Source organism: Aquarana catesbeiana, linkage group LG03, assembly GCF_042186555.1.
Source record: "Aquarana catesbeiana isolate 2022-GZ linkage group LG03, ASM4218655v1, whole genome shotgun sequence".
Taxonomy (NCBI): Eukaryota; Metazoa; Chordata; class Amphibia; order Anura; family Ranidae; genus Aquarana; species Aquarana catesbeiana.
The window spans coordinates 568,437,718-568,459,120 of NC_133326.1; the positions used below are offsets into that span (position 1 = coordinate 568,437,718).

Genomic DNA, 21,403 nt, shown 5'->3' on the forward strand with positions numbered 1-21,403 from the left:
AGTTTTTTAGGCAGACCGATTGGACCCTCCATTGTCCTCTATGGAATGGCGGATGTAAACCGACATGTGTCGGTTTACGCCCACCGACATCCAATCCGACATGATCCACTAAAAACAGAAGGATTTGTATCTGTTCCCCATCCGTCCAGCGGTTCGGATCGGATGGCCATTGGGTGTAAACGGACAGTCAATGCATTTATATTCGACTGCCCATAGAGGAGAGCGGGCTGTGTCTGTAGAGCGGACATGGACCAGCCACCCGCCTGCTCAGTGGGGATCAGCTCACAGATACCCCACTGAGCTGACCCCTGGAAGGGGCCTAAAAATGATGTCTGTCTCAAATTTACCAGCTGTTTTGATCCAGAAGAAGACAAAACAAATGGACTTGATATCAAAAAGTGAAGATTTGGTATATTATAGGGAACATCTAGAAATGTTAATTGTGCCTCAGGAGTTCCCAGAAAGATTTAGTTTTTATATGGAATTCTGAAAAACATCAGTGATCTTCCAGTGGCTAGGCACTTTTAAAGCCTCATAGCTGTATATCTGCAGAGTGAGATGTACAGCACTGCCTCTGACTGCTAGATTTGGAGTGAGATTTGGTGGTGTCACTGCTGGAGAGGAAGCTTTAATTGAAAACCTGCAGTGCAAGGATCTCCCTGTTTATGATTTATTCATTTTGTGCATCTGTGCTACCTATCACCTCTCCTGCTGCTTCCTAATTGATCCTTTACTAGTCATCGGATCACCAGTCAACAAAGGGGCAGCTCTGACATGAGATAGCAAAGTTCTGTCTTTACCAAGATGACGCCTCCATACTTTTTTTTTTTTGGGCACCACTTCCTTAAAGGAGAACAAAGATAACATTTCTTGACTTCAGCAAGATGGTTGGTATAGTTCCTTGAAAATATTTTCATGCTGTCATTGTGAAACTGTTCTCACCATTAGCTTTATAAAAAGCACCCAGTACTTTTTTAAATCTTGTTATAGAATTTACTGTTGCTGCGGTGAGACACAATGATATGTAGGACAGCGGGGTAAAGAGAAAAATCCATCCCTGTTAGATAGACCACCGTCTTCATCATGACCAATGACCTGATGGCAGCAGAGGTATCTTCTTATATAACAGAAAGAATGTATAGAAATGATGGGACTTACCAATCAGCCTTGCAGCTTCTTCCTCATTGCGGACATTATATGGAGCCTGGCAGCCGCTGCGCGGGGTGAAAAAAGCCGGAAAGTCTCTGGAATCCCCAAAAGTGGAAACACAGACCCCTTCTGTTTCCTGCCAATAAATTCACAGGAGCAAAACTGAAATTTATAATTTATTTTAAAAGCAGAATAAAGCAGATTTTCAGTTTTGATTTTTTAAACTTTGCTGCAGCTCAATGCTCTGCATGCTGCGTGTCATTAAGACTCAGCAGCTGTCATGGCCAGCTATCATTTTAATCCTCCTATAGTTCTCAGTACTACAGGGGTCACGCACTGATGCACTTGACACAGCCAATGGTCTTTACTATTGGCCCGAAGACCACAGCAGTGACACCCACAGCTTTTACCGCACAAACTTCTGGGACATGTAGTCCCTGCGTCACCGTTGCTCTTTGTCCACCGCCATACCACAGGAAGGAGAAGAATGGGACTGGAAGGTATCTAGAAATTTAGGATAAATAAATCTGGACAATAAATAAATTGTCCAGGGGTATGGGGCTCAAGGAAACAATTACATTGAAGCTGAGAGTTCTGCTTTAATTACTAAAAGTTCATCTACTTTGCTGCAAATTTACAAAAAGTGGACCAAAGAGTGGTTCCTAGATTGTTTGAAAATTCACAGTTGTCCTCCTTAAAAATGGATATCTAAATCTATGCACAGTAAGAGACATTGATCAATTTTGTTGCATAGCATTAAATATGCTTAAAGCCTGTCTTAACCCAAGAACAAAAATGTACTGTAATATATCAGTTTTTCAATCCTTACATGTGGTGGCTGCAATATTTTTGTTTTCACAGGATTTTTTCCCTTTATTTTCACCTGGTGATCCTGCCAGTAACACTTCCTGTTCTAGGGTGACAGAGTTCACTCGCTGTACTATATCTATGGCAGAACAGTGTTGTCCTCCCAGACTGCTCTCCAGATTTGGACTACAACTCTTTCCCTCTTTTCTCATCTCTATTACATAGAGAGGTGTCCTGGAAGTTAATTGAGATTGCTGATAAGATTCTTTAACATTTCAGGCCAGTGCACAGGTTCCGACTCATTCATTAATTCCTCCCTCTTCTGCTTAAAAGTTGCACTGCAACAAAAAGAAAACCTGCCCCTGACCACTTCCTAAAGCCTCGTACACACGATCAGATTGTTGGCCACCAAAGCGTCAGACTTTTGTCCGAAGGGCGTGTGCCAGGAACTTGTCTTGCATACAAACGGTACACAATTGTCGGCCAACAAACACGAATGCAGTGACGTACTATGAGGAATTTCAGCTCTTGAGTGCCACCCTTTGGGCACCTTCTGCTAATGTCGTGTTTGGTGAGCATTGATTCTGAGCATTCGTGTTTTTACTTTCAACTTTTGTGTGACGGACTTGTGTACAGACGATAGGAAAATCTGACAACAGACCGTTGTCCGCCGAAAATTTACTAGCCTGCCATCCAATATTTGTTGGCGGAAAGTTGGACAATTGTCTGATGGAGCATACCAACGGTTGGATTTTAGGCCAACAGTCTGTCATCACACAATTCCCTGCTGAAAAAATCCGATCGTGTGTAAGAGGCTTTACTGTGTGTCTGTATGGATTGAAAATCTGTCTCATCTTCTGTGCTAAGACTCAGACCTATACACATATCTCTCAGTTTCGCTGGAATCAGAACTCTCAAATAAACAGAAAAACTGTTGCCATAGTGAGCAGCAAAAATGGGCACCCTGGAAAGCATTTACCCCCAGCATGGCTCTGTTTTTATGAATTGCTTTACCGTGACAACCTTTCACCATTTCCCCCAATCCATTTTCCTTAAATATAGATCTGCAAATTTAGCCTAAGCTTCAAAGCTTCAGTTACCAGATATTCCAGGGTGCGGCCAATGTCCAGGATTGATTTCACTCCAGCAGATATCACAGCTACTGGTGTTCTCCCGAGCTCAGTCAAGTCTGCACTGACATCCATGGCTGAAACAATTAGGAGATTACATTGATGCAGAACTATGGGGAAAAAACAGCTTTTACTACATTCAAAAATATACTGTATTTTTAAATATAGCTACTACAAATACATGTGCCTTCATTTTAGCTTCCTATAAATGCCTGGCTGCCAGTTGTTTAAAAATGTTGACATTCTGATCTGAATATCTATAAAGATAAGCAAAATAAAACTTTTTCATTTTTTCCCCTTCTTCCTTAATGCCCCATTGCCAGACTGCATTTTTTGCAGCTCATTTTTTGCAGCTCATAAAGGTAAAAAAATTGAAACTTGTGATGTTACTGTGAACCGAAAAAATTGAGAAAACTAGACAACAAAAATGGCAATATGCAGCAAAATTGAACAGAAAAAATAATGGCTTATTGAGGAATGTTCTCTAACCAAGTTCATGACATAAAGTGAAGCAAACATTTTTCAGAGTGACCATATGTACTGGGCCATTCAGCTTAAACACTCTTTTGGTGCCCAGTATCTGTGGAATGCTGGACAGGTATATTAGGTGTGTGTCATAAGATCTCTTTTGGTATCTATAACATGAATATGAACAAAGTATTTACTGTTCTCTCCATCACGGTGTACTCCCCCTATTCCGCCGGTCACAAACACGGAGATCCCTGCGTGGTGGGCTGCTATCATCGTCCCAGACACAGTGCTCCCACCTGAGAGACCCTGATAAAAGAAATTTTGGAAATAAATTTTCTTTTTAGAATATACGTTTATAAATCTTATTAAGAAGAGAATAATATACCAAAAAAACTGTTTACTTATGTGTTCCTTCAAAGGTCATGATACCATTGTTTTTATTTCAGCTAACATAATCTTTCTATCTGAAATCTAACTTTATAATGGATTGCCATATAGCAACTGAAATTAGATTAGAATTGCCTAGATCTAACATCTTCAATTGCCTTTCAGTGTATTAAACTAAAATGACTGTTGCTCCACAGTTTTCTTGTGCACTGCCCATAGATGAAATCAGGTTCGGCAAAAAAACTATACTAGGCCTAATCACTGTCAGGTAAATAAGGAGGTGAATGACTCCCTCTGACACCAGTTGAAATTGGGTATATTGGTGCCAGTTGCAACAGAAGAAGAAGCGGCAGAGGGAGTGCTGGAGAAAACGTTACAAAGTGGTTCTGGAATGGTTTTGCACAGATGCTGTCCCTTTGTCTTAAATGTCAGCAAAGATATTGTACTCTCTATACTGCACTACCATATAATATGCAAAAAAATAATGACAAGCTTTACTAGTGCTCAAGTTAATGGGTGCATTTGCCTGCATAACATAACCACACTTCATAATTTGGTGCCTGGGATGTCCTGGTGCTGCATACAGTAGATATGAAAGGGTGAATGCGGCTGTATGCAGTTATGCTTTTGTGAATACACACTACCTATGTTCAGGAGGACATTATGTCTGTGTGCATGAACCACTTTACGCATGTAGCAGTGTGTACAGCCGCATTCACCCATGCATGGCTATGGATGGCTGTACACAGCACCAGGCATCCTGCTCACCAGAATACTCAGGATGCCTTAAAGGCATTGTAAGATATACAATGAGAGGAGCACTACAATGTAGGAAGTACACATAAGCAATTTAAATACAAATACATCTAAACATGCCAGTACACCAAATAAAACATTAGTATGAATCCTGTGCTGGTTTGACAGGTCATTTCAAATAGAGGGATCTAATATATACAAACATCCAATATCAAAGAAGCAGAAAGGCAGCAATAGTAAAATCATATGCTGCTGATGATCATGCTGTATATAACTGTAGCTAGGTGCTGGGATACAGTAATGTGGAGAAGGATACATTGCCTTTTATTCTTCCCTCCCTCTGCTGAGATACTGACGTTATGCTGCATCATTCTCCTCCGGCCAGCAGGGGGAGAGCTAAAACCAAACAAGCCTATAGACTTTTATGCACAGTGCTGAGAATCCTGGGAGTTGTAGTTTGAGACGGCAGTCATATAATGGAACAAATAGACTCATTACAGTACAGATCCCAATATGCATTGTGCAGTAGGAAGAGTGGGGGGATAATTTTTATTAATCTGCCCGGGAAAGTTTTTTCTCTTGGCACCAAGGGAGTTAGAGAGAGAGAGCACCTTTGTCTGGATGGGAGACCAGACAAGTAAAATCCAAGGCACCACTGCTACAGGGAGACTGGAGTGTCCACTCACCCTCTGCTTTCCACCGCTGATTACCAAAGGTTTTTCGGGAGAGACCAACGGGTCCCTCTTCCTTTATCAGCAAGAGGTCATCGCAGCATCACAGGGACTGGTGAGAGGGCTATTCGCCCATTGCTTATACTGCTAACAGAGACTGAGCCACTGAGAGCAGGACACCAAGTGTACCCAATCCATACCGTACCCATACTGCACTCTATATTGCACTTATTCCAAACCTAGACTGCACCTATACCAACCCAAAACCGCATTAACCGAACCTTTACCGTATGAAACCATGCTGTACCTATACTGCATGCAGGTTAACTGAGGCTGTCATTAAGTGCACCAATGCTATTAAGGCGGTAGTAAACTGCAGCATTAAGAAAAAAAAATCCCAAGGTAAGGCAATGGCATAATGTGCTAGTTATTATGAAATTCTACGAAGAGAACGAACGAAGCCCTCCAGTGGCGTGCTGACAGGGGCTTCCATCTTCCCCTGGTCTTTCTTCCGGGTTCGTAGCTATGGCTGTATTAGTGGCCGAGGCAGCGATGCCGTCACTCCCGTGCAGAGCTGCGCGGGAGCCCCCTCAGCTGTGGCACGGAACTCTGGAGGTCCGGCACAGTACGCTGGACCTTCAAAGCACATATGAAGGTGACGTCACCGGCTGCATGCAGTGTAAATATCTCCTAAACACCACAAGTTTAGGAAATATTCACTGTACCTACAGGTAAACCTTATTATAGGCTTACCTGTAGGTACAACTTAACAAAATGACTTTACTACCACTTTAAAGAGCCCCAACATTAGCCAGCAGAAAAACATTTTAAAAAACTGCCCTTCCCATAATAATTACTCTGCAAGCCCCCTTCGCTATTATCCTCCTTTTCTTTTGGACAGTGCATATCCAGTCAGTCTAGGACTAGCATCGCCGACATAAATGTGCTCTTGCAAACTTTACTACTGCTCATTGCTGCTCTTTAGGTGGCCTTGCTATTGTTTATACTGATCTGGGCGCCAAATGTCATCTTATGACTAGTCCTTACTGTTAATCACTTTGTATGCTAAATTGTTTTATTACCATTGGTAATCCATTTTATGCTTGCCTAGTTACCAACCAAATTGGGTGACAATATATTAAGTTTGCCTATACTACCTGGTTTGGTGCCTGTTTACTTTGATATTGCACTGCTATTGGGTACTGAGTATTACTTTCAGTGTTTTCCTGTGATATTGTATGCTTGCACACTCAATCTGGTGTGTTAGAGGGGCTGCTGTTCTTAGGAAATTTGAGGCAAAGAACAGAGCACCCAACCTATCCAGTGGCTCCTATGGGGGGTAATGCTACATAACAAATACCTAAGGATCATCCAAAAGCAGTACAGACACAATAATAAGTTGCTAATAAAGGTATCAATAACATTCTTCTGTTATCACAAATACCCCATATAAAAAATTAGGTGGTGCCTTATTGGTATATCAATGTGGTAGGAGTGGTGAAGCTAAAGAATCCACACGTATTTCGGCAGACCATTGCTTTGTCAGCAGTGGACAAAATGGGTGAGTATGTATAAATATAAATACAATTTTTTTTACAGATTAACACACATTGATAAAGTTCATCTGTCTTATATACAGTATAAAACAAAAAAAAAAAAAATGAACAAACTGTACAATCCCAAAACAAAAAAGCAGAATTTGTTAAGCTTCCTATACATATGATTTCATGTGTGACTTTGCAGCTGGATTACCTGGCTGAGGACAAATGGCAGGTCTCTCCTTGACACTTTCCTGCAGCCTTTGGTGGTCGCCAGGAACTTCAATTCTTCTTCATGGAGCCCAATATGAACTTTACCGTCTATGATACCCACCGTTGCTGGAACTGATCCATTTGACCGAACAATTTCTTCCACTTCATTTGCCATTCTGTAAGTTGCATGGCAGGAGAGGGTGCATGAAACTAGGCATTCTGAATAGTGAGTTTAAAAGTAATCTTTGATTTTTTACAACCATGTTTTGTTCTATGAATTTGCATCCAGCAATATTAAACAATTAAGATCTATTTGTAAAAATTTGCCGGACAAATATATATCGGCATTTGTGGAAAAGTCACAGATAATACCCTTGAGGCTTGCAATTTTTTTTTTTGTGCGACATTATATTTAAGTTGTCTTTTGCAGGGGAGGGGGGAGATTTATGTGGTGAATACTTTTTGATTCATTGTTATTAAATAGAATGTAGTTTGAATTGTGTTAATTATTATACACAATTCTATTGTATAGATTTTACCATTGAATAGAAGCAGTACTGGATGCAACATATTCTAAGAACATTGAATCAAGAAAAAATTGTCTAAGAATGCTCTATTTTGCTTCATTTACACAAATTCCTCAGCTTAAAGTGATTGTAAACGATCACCTTGTAAAACAACCTATTTCGTTTAAAATAGAAATGGAAGGCAAAACATTTTTGTATAAATATAAAAAAAACATTATACAGTAAATATCCTTTTTCCCTTTTTTATAAGTGATCACATTTGATATGGAATATTGAGCTTCATATTTATATCAAGGGGTTTCAAGGGAACCATTGTGAGGACTTTCTAATTAAATCACCATGCCCCATCAGATGTGTATATATATATATATATATACACTATATTTCGTATTTATCGGCGTATAACACGCGCCGGCGTATAACACGCACCCCAAGTTTAGGAGGGAATTTTAAGGAAAAAACCTTATAGGAGGGAAGTTTAAGGAAAAAAACTTACATTTAAATGCCCATCAATGCAGCCTCATCAGTGTCCATCTGCAGCCTTGTCAGTCATCTGCAGCCTTGTCAGTGTCCATCTGTAGCCTTGTCCCTTATTGCAGCCTTGTCCCCCATTGCAGCCTTGTCCCCCATTGCAGCCTTGTCCCCCACTGCAGCCTTGTCCCCCACTGCAGCCTTGTCCCCCATTGCAGCCTTGTCAGTGTCCATCTGTAATCTTGCCCCCTATTGCAGCCTTGTCAGTGTCCATCTGTAATCTTGTCCCCTATTGCAGCCTTGTCAGTGTCCATCAGTAGCCTTGACCTTCGTTTGCAGAAATCTGTCGTTTGAAAATGACGCCACCGTTCTCGGCGGCTCCCAGCCGCGCTCAGCGGCTTTCGGACGCACTCGGCTTTCGGCAGCTCACGCGGGACTGTGAGAGCCACCGAGAAAGGCTGAAAGCTGCCGAGAATGGCCGGAAGCCGCCGAGATCGGCCGAGAGCCGCCGAGAATGGGCAAAAGCCGCCGAGAGCCACCAAAAGGCTCACAATCGGCGGGAATCGGCGTATAAAACGCACACACGATTTCCCCCTGATTTTAAGGGGAAAAAAGTGCCGATAAATACGGTATGTATGTATATATATATATATATATATATATATGTGTGCGTGTGTGCGCGTGTGTGTGTGTGTGTGTGTGTGTGTGTGTGTGTGTGTGTGTGTGTATGTATGTATATATATATATATATATATATATATATATATATATATATATACATATATGTTTTTACAGGAGGATGATGCACATAATATACATTGTGATATCACAATAAGATATGGGCCTGGCTTGCAAGACTTGCTTTTTCCTGTTTTTTAAAAGCTGATTGATGTCTTTAATAGTCAGGTGATAACTAAGTTACCCTTTTCTTTGTAGAGAGCCATATCAGATGTTGTGCCCCAGCTGGTCATGGGTCTTTGACATATTTCGGAACTGGTTATGCTAGGATCAAAGAGGGTTGCTTACCTAACAACCTTAAACATGGTAGACAGAGGGGCACCGGAAATTCTGATTCTTGAGCATGGTAGACAAAGGGGCTTCAGGTGCAGCCAATCAGAATTTGAGGCCACTTCTGAACCAATGAAAGTAGTCCATTTGTGTGATTGGTGGGAATAGGTAGAGAAGGAACATAAAATAAAAACGCCCTGCGGGGGCCCCACCACCCCAAAGCACCTTGTCCCCATGTTGATGAGGACAAGAGCCTCTTCCCGACAACCCTGGCCGTTGGTTGTCGGGGTCTGCGGGCAGGGGGCTTATCGGAATCTGGGAGCCCCCTATAATAGGAGGGCCCCCAGATCCTGGCCCCCCACCCTATGTGAATGAGTATGGGGTACATGGTACACCTACCCATTTATCTAGGGAAAAAGTGTCAATAATAAAACACACTACACAGGTTTTTGAAGTAATTTATTAGATAGCGGGTGATGTTGACCACGCCCCCTTATGCCGTCACAGTCCCAGCATTCCCAGGGACTGTGACGGCATAAGGGGGCGGGGTCTCCGCCTATATAAGTCACATCGGAGCACTCAGAGACCATTCCAGCCTGAGAGAGCGTTGTGTCAACATGGGAAGGGAAGCCCAGAAGCCAGAAGTCCGGACCCCTGCTGGCAAAAGAGCGGATTCCGATAAGCCCCCCGCCCGCAGACCCCGACAACCAACGGCCAGGGCTGTCGGGAAGAGGCCCTTGTCCTCATCAACATGGGGACAAGGTGCTTTGGGGTGGTGGGGCCCCGCAGGGCGCCCAAAGCACCCACCCCCCCATGTTGAGGGCATGCGGCCTGGTACGGTTCAGGAGGGGCGTGGGCGCTCACTCGTCCCCACCCCCTTTCCTGACCGGCCGGGCTGCGTGCTCAGATCGGGGTCTAGTATGGATTTTGGGGGGGGGGCCCACGCCGATTTTGACTTCCTTTTCTAGTCCCGTCGTACCCGAGTCACGTTCAAACTGAACGGACTTGTACCTGTGTGGGCAAGTCCGTTCATTCTGAAAGTCCGCCATAACTCCGGCGAAAGTCCGTCGGAAAGACGGGCGGACCTAGCCTGCCGGAAAGTCCGGTCGTGTGTAGGCAAGTACGTCCGTTCAAAAAGTCCGGCGTTAATCTGCCGGGAAGAACGTCGGACCAAGTATGCCGGAAAGTCCACTCATGTATACGCGGCATTAGAGGTGCCTCTCTTCTCTTTTATAATCTGTAGCTCCTGCTGGATTTTGCTTCTAATCCCCTTGTGGAGGCTACCATTTGTGGATGGACATTTTATGGTTACAAGATTGCTCTAATCTTTTTATAAGGACTTTAAACTGAAGGACTTATGAATAAATGGTTGTGAAACAAATCATTTGAGTTTCCATTATTTCTTATGGGGAAATTCGCTTTGATATACAAGTGCTTTGGATTACAAGCATGTTTCTGGAAAAAATTATGCTCACAATCCAAGGTTTTACTGTATTTGGTTACATTTTATCATAACGTGCCTGGCACATGCCATCATGTTCTCAGTTGCATTGGTCACGTCATTCACAACATCCCATGGGGGCTAATAGTGCAGTTTTTCCCTGACTCTGTTGGAAGTCTTGCTCAATACAATTCAAAGATTCAAAAGAATTACCTGATATTTTGGGGATAGGGCATTCCATGAGTAATAATGGTGCTCTCCAGTGCCACAACAGGCCTCTCCTCTGCCAGTGCTTCTTCCACATTGGGGTGTATTCTGAATGTAGAACCTGCATGTTCATCATAGAATTACTATTAATAAATGCTATTTATTCTGTTTGGAAAAAAATTAACTGACCTAAAGCTTTGCAGTATGTACTGTATGCGGAAGGTTTAAAATAGAAAGAAAAACTCATCAGACACAAAGATGAATAAAAACAAAAACAAAAAATGGATTGCCTTGATTGCTGTCATATTTGCATAAATCTTTCTTTGATTTGTTCAAAGTATATGTATAGCTAAACAACATTTTTTGATAAAGCGGGGAAGGTTTAAAATTCTTTTTTTGTTGTTGTTGTCTGTGTCTCTTTGAAAACATTTAATTTACATTCACTTCCTGTCCCAGAGATGCAGTAACAAATGAAAGGGAAGTTCTACGAGAAGTAAGGCAGTCTCCACCCTTATGCCGCGTATACACGGTCGGATTTTCGGACGGGAAATGTTCGATGGGAGCTTGTTGGTGGAAATTCCGACCGTGTGTAGGTTCCATCAGACATTTTCCGTCGGAATTTCCGACAAACAAAATTTGAGATCTGGATCTCAAATTTTCAGACATCAAAATCCGTTGTCGGAAATTCCGATCGCGTGTACACAATTTGACGCACAAAGTTCCACGCATGCTCGGAATCAAGCAGAAGCTCATTTTTTCTCGGCTCGTCATACGTGTTGTATGTCACCGCGTTCTTGGCGATCGGAATTTCCGACAAGATTTGTGTGACCGTGTGTATGCAAGACAAGTTTGAGCCAACATCCGTCGGAAAAAAAACATGGGTTTTGTTGTCGGAATGTCCGATCGTGTGTACGCGGCATTAGACGGTTGTCACCAGAACAGGTGGAAAAAATGGAAGACTTTCCCTCTATTAATGTTCTGATGACAACCACAGTGGCAATACAAACCTAAAGACATAACAGGAGCACCAGACCAAATGGTGAAAGAGTCCAAGTAGCTTTAATGATCCATCAAAAAAAAAAAATCACATAAAACAGAGAACGCACTTTGAGGCCTCAAAACAATCCTCCTTCATTAAGGATTAAACACCGCATTTGTTAAAGGACCTCAAGTGGCAGAATGACCAGGATACATTAATTGAACATTAATTGAACAGTATAAAATATCACCAGTTAGAGACAGCATGAATGTATCTTGGTGATTCTGCATCTTTAGGTCTCTAACAAAATACAATATATAGTAGTCAGTGTCAATTGAGGCTCATGTTTTTTTGTTTTTTTTTTGGGGGGGGGGCTTCAATCAACCAACCACCCCCCCCCCCCCCCGCAGCGAACTCTTCCAGCGACACCCCCCCCCAACCCCCCAGCGTGCGGCCAGCGGCGCGGCCGCACACAGCCACAACAACCCCCCCCTCTCATCCAGCACCCCCACCCGCTGTCTGCCCGGCACTTACCCCATCTTAGTGCCGGGTCAGGCAACGGGTGAATGGCAGCAAGGTGTGTCCTGGGAGCGGCTCTGTTTCCTCTCATAGCGACGCCCTGCCTTGCTTCTCTCCTCCTTGCAAGGCGTCTAATAGGATCGCCTGTACTGTCAGCCAATCGGGTGACGGGTACCAAACCCGCTTCCCGATTGGCTGGGAGGAGGATCAGTGTTGCAACAGCGAATATTAATTTGCTGTTGCAACGCACCTGGGTGGGCTCAGGACGCATGCTCTGCGACCCGAGCCCACGCTATTTTAAAGCCTATTAGAGCCTATTGCTCTAAACAGGTGCTTAAAAAAAAAAAACCTGGCCGCTATAATTCATATGCCCGATGACCCGAAAGGGGCCGGACACATGAATAGGGGGCAGTCGTGGATAGATTCATGCATGAATTTATCCGCTGCATATAGGGGGTGGAGAGGAGAGAGGGGTGGCGCCTCTAATGGATAGGCCGCCACTGTCAGTGTTCATCAATGTCCTTACCAAGAGGATAATACATTTATGAGGGCAGAGTTTCTGTGGAGGTTTATACTCTGCATTGTGTAAAAAGGCTAATTGATCCTAATTGTCCCCAATCCATCTCCTGATTAGACAGAGCCTTTGGAGTCACTCTGCACATGCTCAGTTTGGTGTGTATTGCTGGAGAGGTTTTTTTTCTTGGGAGGGTGCATGTGATCGGCACAGGGCCAATCAGCACTGTCCAGAGAGAGGGTCAGGGGTCCTAATACCTCATAGGGCAGTGAGAGGAGAATGAAAACTCCTACAAGCTTTAACCTGACACTGATACAAGTCACAAGACTGCTATATACTGCTGATGAGAAAAGGTATTTAGCAGTTTATATTTACAAACATAATTGCATTTCCATGTTCTGTGTACTGGGCGAGACCAGATATCGTGAATGCAGGGTCCTGGGTTTAGTAACACTTTGAGGTATCCAGCATTCATAAAGAAAAATGGAATATAGAGTAGTACAGTAACATTACACAATCCGTCAAAAGATACAACATACAGTGTATACATCATCAAGTCATCCCAGTAGAAATCCTAGGGACCATATATGTGTAGGGGGCTCAACTACTCCTGCAGAAAACCAGGGATATAGTACCTGCCTGTCACTTCAATAGGGAGGATGGCCTTGTAGGTGGTTGTTAACTGATAGGGTCATGCCAGTACAGGCAATGTAAATGAGCAGCTTCTGCGTGCCTCATTATCAGTCAAACTCAGAGTAATGGGGGGACTAAAATTACTTTATCTAGGGCACCATTCTGCCTTAATCTGTCTCTGCCTAACAGGGTTGGATGTGAACCTAAATCTGAATTGCAGGTAAACCCACACAGTTGGAATGCATAAATATATTTAAACTGTCTTACAGTCTAAAAAAATGCATTCTGTTTAGCCAGATTTCTAATCCAGATGACCCTGACAGACTACATTGTCAGGCCCCAGGCGGTGACATCCCAAGCGCGTGGTCTGTGGATGGCATCAACGGATGGCAACGCCCAATACCTATAAAAGAAATGGCAAACAGCGGGAGCCGACACAACAGCTGGAGCCAGCATCGGGAGAAGGACCGGAGGAAGAACCAGAGGAAGAAGACATCAGCGCAGCGAGAAGAATCGGAGGAAGATGACATCACCGGAGGGAGAAGAACCAGAGAGAGAAGACACATTGGAGCTACGATGGGGGACCTTTTTAATAAAGGACTTTATCAAAAACTTGTGTACTGTTTTTATTTTTGACGCATTTTTGGGTGAATAAGTAGTGGTACAATGTACCCCATACTCATTCACACAGGGGAGGCCAGGATCTGCGCCCCCCTTGCTAAAGGGGGCTTCCAGATTCTGATAAGCCCCCCACCTGCAGACCCCCACAACCACCGGCCAGGGTTGTGGGGAAGAGGCCCTTGTCCCCATCAACATAGGGACAAGGTGCCATGTTGAGGGCATGTGGCCTGGTATGGTCCAGGGAGGGGGGGGGGGTCCGGGGGGGGGCGCCCGCTCCGCTCATCTCCCCTTTTCCTGACCTGCTGGACTGCATGCTCGGATAAGGGTCTGTAATGGATTTTGGGGGGACCCCATGCCGTTTTTTTTTTATTTTGGCATGGGGGTTCCCCTTAAATCCATACCAGACCGAAAGGTGAAACTAAGTGATTGGACACATTGTAGCGGACTGTCTCACTCTCTGGCCATAAGAAACAGAGGAAGGTGGATTTTTATGTAGAAACAAAGATCGAAGGGTGGGAGAGAAAAGAGAAAAAGGTGCGCAACAGCCTTGTGCTTTATCTTTTAAAATATTTATTAAATAAAAAAGTAAAAAAGAAACAAGAGGAAGGCACAACGTGAAAGTGCACTGACTGACAGCAAGCAACCTAGGATGAGCGATACCTTCCAAGAATCGTGGAGGAACACACAAACATCACTACCAACTGACGCGTTTCGAAGAGGACATCCCTTCTTCATCAGAGCTTAGCAGTGGACTCTCCTTCAGCAGTCCCTATTTATATGTCCCTGAATGTCAGTAAATCAAGGATGGCATATGGGGCTCCTCCCCCTCAGAGCGCCCCTCCCTCTTGTGCCCTTCGGTCATAAGTGCAACAAAAATATATATATGAATATAGTGGAGGCAGAGTAAACCATTGGTATTGGGTCATGGCATGCTGCGCACATGGAGCGCAGAGATGGCATTAGCATAAGAATATTAAGCATAATAGGTATGAGCTGTAATGGACATAATAGGTAGGGAAACCCCCCCATTTCAAATGCTAACGATCGTATCAAAAGAAAAAAAAAAAAAAAAAACTGTCCAGTTCTGGGCACCAGTCCTCAGGAGGGACGTACTGGAAATGGAGCGAGTACAAAGAAGGGCAACAAAGCTAATAAAGGGTCTGGAGGATCTTAGTTATGAGGAAAGGTTGCGAGCTATGAACTTATTCTCTCTGGAGAAGAGACGCTTGAGAGGGGATATGATTTCAATTTACAAATACTGTACTGGTGACCCCACAATAGGGATAAAACTTTTTCGCAGAAGAGAGTTTAATAAGACTTGTGGCCACTCATTACAATTAGAAGAAAAGAGGTTTAACCTTAAACTACGTAGAGGGTTCTTTACTGTAAGAGCGGCAAGGATGTGGAATTCCCTTCCACAGGCGGTGGTCTCAGCGGGGAGCATTGATAGCTTCAAGAAACTATTAGATAATCACCTGAATGACCACAATATACAGGGATATACAATGTAATACTGACACATAATCACACACATAGGTTGGACTTGATGGACTTGTGTCTTTTTTCAACCTCACCTACTATGTAACTATGTAACTATGTATATTTATATATATATATATATATATATATATATATATATATATATATATATATATGTACCTACAATATCGTCTCAGGAGGTCCGTGCATGTGAAGCGCCTCCTCATCAAGTATACAATGGGCCAATAGTTTCAGCCTGGCAGTCTCGTTGTGGAACGCACGCCGATGTGTTTGCGTTCCAAGCAGGAGGAAGGGGGCGGAGTCCACATCACTTCCTCCGCATCCTACGTAGCCCGTTGATGACGTGTGCGGCGAGGGACAACCTGGTGGCATAGCTGGGGGCAGGATTAAAACGTCAGAGGCCGGCTGCTCATTAGAGCTACCCTGACGTCAGTCTAAATTTACAGCTGCCTTACAGGCAGCGGCTCATACAGACTAGGGGAACCCCTAAAAGGAGACCAGAATGGCCCCTAAAAAATAATACATGAGACAAGTTATATAAATAATAGTAATAATATAAATACCATTAAAAAAGAATAATGAATAAAATTAATGGTTGAGAAAATAATGGGTACATATTAGATTATTAAATTATTGTATTATTAATGAAAATAAAGAAATATAAAAATAATAATAAATAAATAATAATAATAATGATGATAATAATAATAATGAATAAATAAAGTGATAACGATGTAATAACTATCACCTGACCGCCAGCATAGACGCATGAGGTACACACCACACCTGCATCTCTGCACTCACATGTGCGCCCACAAGCTAGCATGCCATGACCCGACCACAGGTCAACAAATATGGGAAATAAATATAAAAAACCAACCCAATTAAAATTGCACTAAAAATAAGGATCATGCTGAAAGAGATAGATACATGTAGCATCGTACAGCGACTGGAGGAACAATGTCTAATAATTAGTAATTGCAAAATACTAGGCATACATAGAAGCCATCGTGGTAAAAGAAATAATAATAATTGAAGAAATAAATAATTAAATAAATAAAAATAGGGATAATCCCTCTCCAGTCGAAGGGTCTGGTATGATCTTGGGGGGGAACCCCACGCCGTTTTTCTTTCAAATTTTGAAATGCAAGTCGCATGCCACAAGTCGGGTCAGTTGAGACGATGATCCGACTTGGATGTGACTTGCATTCAAATCAATGGGCTGAAATCGTGCCCAAGTCAGACCAAAGTAGCGCAGGAACCTTTTTCAAAATCAGACCGACTTCTGTCGGACCAGTTAGGATGGCTCTCATAGGGAATCATTGATTTATACACGTCATGCAACGTGAGCTCCCAAAGTCAGAGCTATCATTATGAACTGGGCATTCAACTTTAAAGTGATTGTAAACCCTCACCTTGTAAAACAAACCATTCAGTTTAAAATAAAAATGAAAGGCAAAACATTTGTGCATAGATAAAAAATATATAAAAAAAATTAACACCTTTTTTTATGTGATCACATATCTCTGTTCTCAGCTGCATAAGAGCTGGGGGAGTAGACACAACAGCACACTAATCTTCCCAGTAAAAGGCTGTGCAAGGGTGGTCGTCTGATCATTGGAGGAGAGCAGACTGAGTTCCCAGCATAGCTAGAGAACTGTCCACGCTGTGCTCTCATGTTTAATTTTCTCAGTTTTAAAAAATTGAAAACAGGAGGGACTGGCAGGATCACCAGGGTTTTCACACAAAGGAAGCAATACAAAGAGAACAGGATACTTTTTCATACAAGTACATGGTACAGCAGACACATATCAGGAATATGAAATGTTGGGTCTACATATTCTTTAAGACTGAACACTCAAACTCCTAAGCCAATCATGACTAATTCTTCTAAGGTAACTTGAGTGGATTTTCTTACTATGACGATGCACCTGTCTAGGAGTCACGGGGACCCCTGCCCGGACCACCGCACCGGACACTCCTGCAGAACATCTTCTTAGGGCAGATACCAACATTGCCTGTCACCTGACAGTATAAAGCACAAGGACAGTTAAACAGCAGCTAAATGGAATTCCAACACACCATCAGCATTAACGAGTAATCTATTTACATGTACAAAATGTAAAAAGCACAACACACCCCCTGTACCCCCAACCTCTGTACTAAGCTTGATGTACAGAGAATGTTGCATAGGTTCTGAAGGGGAGCTGGTAGATGATCAGATGTCATGATTTTTTATCATGTTTTTACAATGCTGCTCACTAAGGCTACTTTCACACTGGGGCGTTTGTGGTAAAGAGCCGCTATTTCTAGCGGCGCTTTACTGTTGTTTTAGTGGTGCTATTCGCCCGCTAGTAGGGTGCTTTTAACCCCCCACTAACGGCCAAAAAAGGGTTAAAACCGCCCGCAAGGCGGCGCTGCCCATTGATTTCAATGGGCAGGAGCGCTTTAGGAGCGGTGTGTACCCAGCTCCTACAGCGCTGCAAAGATGCTGCTTGCAGGACTTTTTTTACTGTCCTGCAAGCGCGCTGCTCCAGTGTGAAAGCACTCAGGCTTTCACACTGGAGTGAGAGGAGAGGCCCTTTACAGGCGCTATTTTTAGTGATATAGTGCCTGTAAAGTGCCTCAGGGTGAAAGCAGCCTAAGGCCAGCCATACACGGTTCGTTCTGCTGAACCAGCCGAGATTCAAACCGTTAATGGGCAAGCTAAATGTACCAAGTTGATTGATCGATCAACTTGGATGCAACCAGCCTGCCGCATTCTCTTGTGATTATCGCTAGCAGCTGTTAGTGTGTAAGCAGCAGTGTCCCCCTACTAACTACACATTGATGATATTTCCTTGCGGGCCCTGAGCTGCGGCGGTGTCTAATAGCTGGAAGCTGTATGCATGTAAATAGTAGCAGAAATGTTTACATGCGTACAGCGTAAAATATGGCAGAAATTACAGCCTCAGCCAGACGCAGCTGCTTGATTGACCTATTGACTTCTTTACAGCTGCATACAAAACTATACTCCTAGGTTGTAAGCTCTAACGAGCAGGGCTCTCTGATTCCTCCTGTATTGAATTGTATTGTAATTGTACTGTCTGCCCTAATGTTGTAAAACGCTGCGTAAACTGTTGGCGCTATATAAATCCTGTATAATAATAATAATAAAAAATAATAATACACTGTATGCATCTGTATGCTGAATTTTTGACACCCGTGTGAATGAGCCCAAGTATTCTGGTGCAAGCACCTTTTATGGGAAATCTATATATTCCTTTTTTGTCATATTTTGGATACATGTCATACTGACTTCTAGATTGTAAGCTCTAACGAGCAGGGCCCTCTGATTCCTTCTGTATTGCATTGTATTGTAACTGTACTGTCTGCCCTCATGTTGTAAAGCGCTGCGCAAACTGTTGGTGCTATATAAATCCTGTATAATAATAATAATGGCTACATTCACACTATCCTCCCATGTTTGGTTTATTTAAAGCAGAAGAAATTATTTGATAAGTAAACAAACTTTATGATTCCCATATTAACCACTTGCCGCCCGCCATATAGCAGAATGAGGGCGGCAAAAGGTTGTGATATTCTGACCGGATGTCATATGATGTGCCCAGGATAACACAGCCACGCGCGCCCGCAGGGGTTTGGAGGTGCGGTGTGTCAGTCTGACACACCGCAACTCCGATCGTGGTATGAAGCCTCTGACAGAGGCTTCTTACCACGTGGTCAGCTGTGACCAATCACAGCTGATCATCGCGTGAACCAGGAAGTGCCGGTAATCAGCGGCTTTCCCTGTCGGGGGGGGGGGGGGGGGTCTGTGCTGATAATCAGCACATTGATTATCAGCACAGCCCCCATCAAAAGGCGGCCATCACCTGCCAATCAGTGCCCAACACCTGCCAGCCTGCCTCCATAATAAACACCTGTCAGTGCCCTGTCAGTGCCCATAACAGGGCTGATCAGTGCCCACAACAGTGCTGATCAGTGCCCAAAAAAGTGCCAATCAGTGGCCCATCAGTAATGCCTGTCAGTACCCCATCGAAGTGCCAATCAGTGCCACTCAGTAATGCCTGTCAGTAGCTCCTCATCAGTGCCACCTATGAGTGCCGCCTATCAGTGCCCATCAGTTTTTTTTTTAATTGTCGGTCTTTTTTCGTTTATAGCGCAAACATTAAAAACCGCAAAGGTGATCAAATAACACCAAAAGAAAGCTCTATTTGTGGGAAGAAAATGACAAAAATTTAGTTTGGGTACAGTGTTGCATGACCGCGCAATTGTCATTCAAAGTCTGAAAGCGTTTTAATGTACCTGAGTTTACAGGTGTTTAGAAGTGCTCATAATATCTTATCTGCCCCTGGGCACATGGATTTCTATTTTCTCTAAATGCAGCTAAACTGAATGCACCTAAATTCTGATAAATGCACAGAGCAAATTATATCATTGAAAACCATTGCATTTTGGATGCATTTCTGTACGTTTATAAATGTCCTATAGATGCATGCATATTATTGCCAGCGTGAAGGGGGACCTAGTTTATCATCGTAACAAAAGGTGAAGAAAAAAAAAATGACCTTGGAACATGCAGCAAATTTTACTAAGCTAAGTTTTTTTTTTTTTTATCTGTCCGCAGATGGCGGTTAAAAAAAAGTTGCTTGTAAGTGTAATATAAATGAAATGGAGGGCTTACAAACATGTGCCATATTGGTGTCAGTCTTACCTCTGAATGGAGTCACACAAGGTTTTTACTCCTTACTAATTTAGTATGGTGGGGGGAAGGCACATGGAAGGGGTGGGAGTTCCAGACACACTGTGCTGCATTCTTTAGGTTATCATTAACCACAAGACCAGCTGGAGAGGGGGGGGGTTGTCCTGGGGAACCATCCTTCCCTAACAAGGACACAGGGGGGAGGGGAGAAGCAGCTCTGCGACCTGCATGGACCATAACCAACATGTATCCCTCAACTTAACCCCGTTATGACCAGGGGGTACTTTACGCCTTTATGACTGAGATGCTGGCCAGGTTTTAACTGATTCTTTATTTTTTTTTCTCATTCAGCTACTAAATGATTGGACACAGTGTAGTGGACTGTCTCACTCTCAGGCCATAAGGAGCAGAGGAAGGTGGATTTTTATGTAGAAAAAATGTCTTTCAATGCTTGGTTGTCAGTTGATCACAGTCAAATGACAGTGATCACAAGCTAGGAGAGGAAATCTTTGACTTGCAGCACCTTCACTGTAGCTTTGCCTAAGCCAAGTTCTAGAACAGGGATAGGCAAACTAAGGCACAAATTCCAGGGAAGGCATGCAATGCCATTTTCACTGGCACCTGGAAGATTGTCACGTGCCATATGTGCAGGCTCAGACTGGCCCAGCAGCAGGACACTGGTGATCCTCTGCTCCCTAAAAATACAGCACCAGTCCTATAGGCTCACTAGGCTGTCAGTTTTACAAAGCCTGGGCAGACCCTCTGCACTTGTAGCTTACCCACCTCCATGACATTTCACAGGTGGAGTTCATTCAGGTGCTGGTGCTCCTTCCAATATGAGCGTAGATCTTTCTGCATATGTCGCTACGTGAGGAAGGCCAGCCGCTGTTGTGGAAATTTTATGAAGATGTATTTAATATGTATTGTCATAGTGTCTCCCAGTGTTAGTTCTCCCGCAGCCCACTCTAATGAGCTCACTGGGGCAGACTGGCGCTGGTTGAGATCCGTTTGGTAGTGAAAAGCTCCTTGAGGATATAGAGACGTGTTTGCAGAGTGGGGATATGTCTGCCAGCGAAGGGCCCCTGTGCGATGCACAGAACGATCGTCTGGGGGGATGTGTTCGCTCTGCAAAGACATTATCGGTTTAGTGGATGTGTGC

At 43.4% G+C, this 21,403-nt stretch overlaps 1 protein-coding gene across 1 annotated transcript in view; it reads right to left on the minus strand.

Annotated features, from left to right (window-relative positions):
* The window catches only part of LOC141132896 (uncharacterized), a 77,109-nt gene extending 56,756 nt beyond the window's left edge, over positions 1 to 20,353 (minus strand). The window contains exons 1-7 of the mRNA XM_073621847.1: positions 20,257 to 20,353; positions 17,461 to 17,567; positions 10,783 to 10,897; positions 7,124 to 7,298; positions 3,752 to 3,863; positions 3,057 to 3,163; positions 1,159 to 1,285 (exon numbers count right to left, since the gene is read on the minus strand). Coding sequence (XP_073477948.1) covers positions 1,159 to 1,285; positions 3,057 to 3,163; positions 3,752 to 3,863; positions 7,124 to 7,298; positions 10,783 to 10,897; positions 17,461 to 17,557 — 733 coding nt within the window. The 5' untranslated portion in view covers positions 17,558 to 17,567; positions 20,257 to 20,353. The remainder of the gene's footprint in view (positions 1 to 1,158; positions 1,286 to 3,056; positions 3,164 to 3,751; positions 3,864 to 7,123; positions 7,299 to 10,782; positions 10,898 to 17,460; positions 17,568 to 20,256) is intronic.
* Positions 20,354 to 21,403: the final 1,050 nt, after the last annotated feature.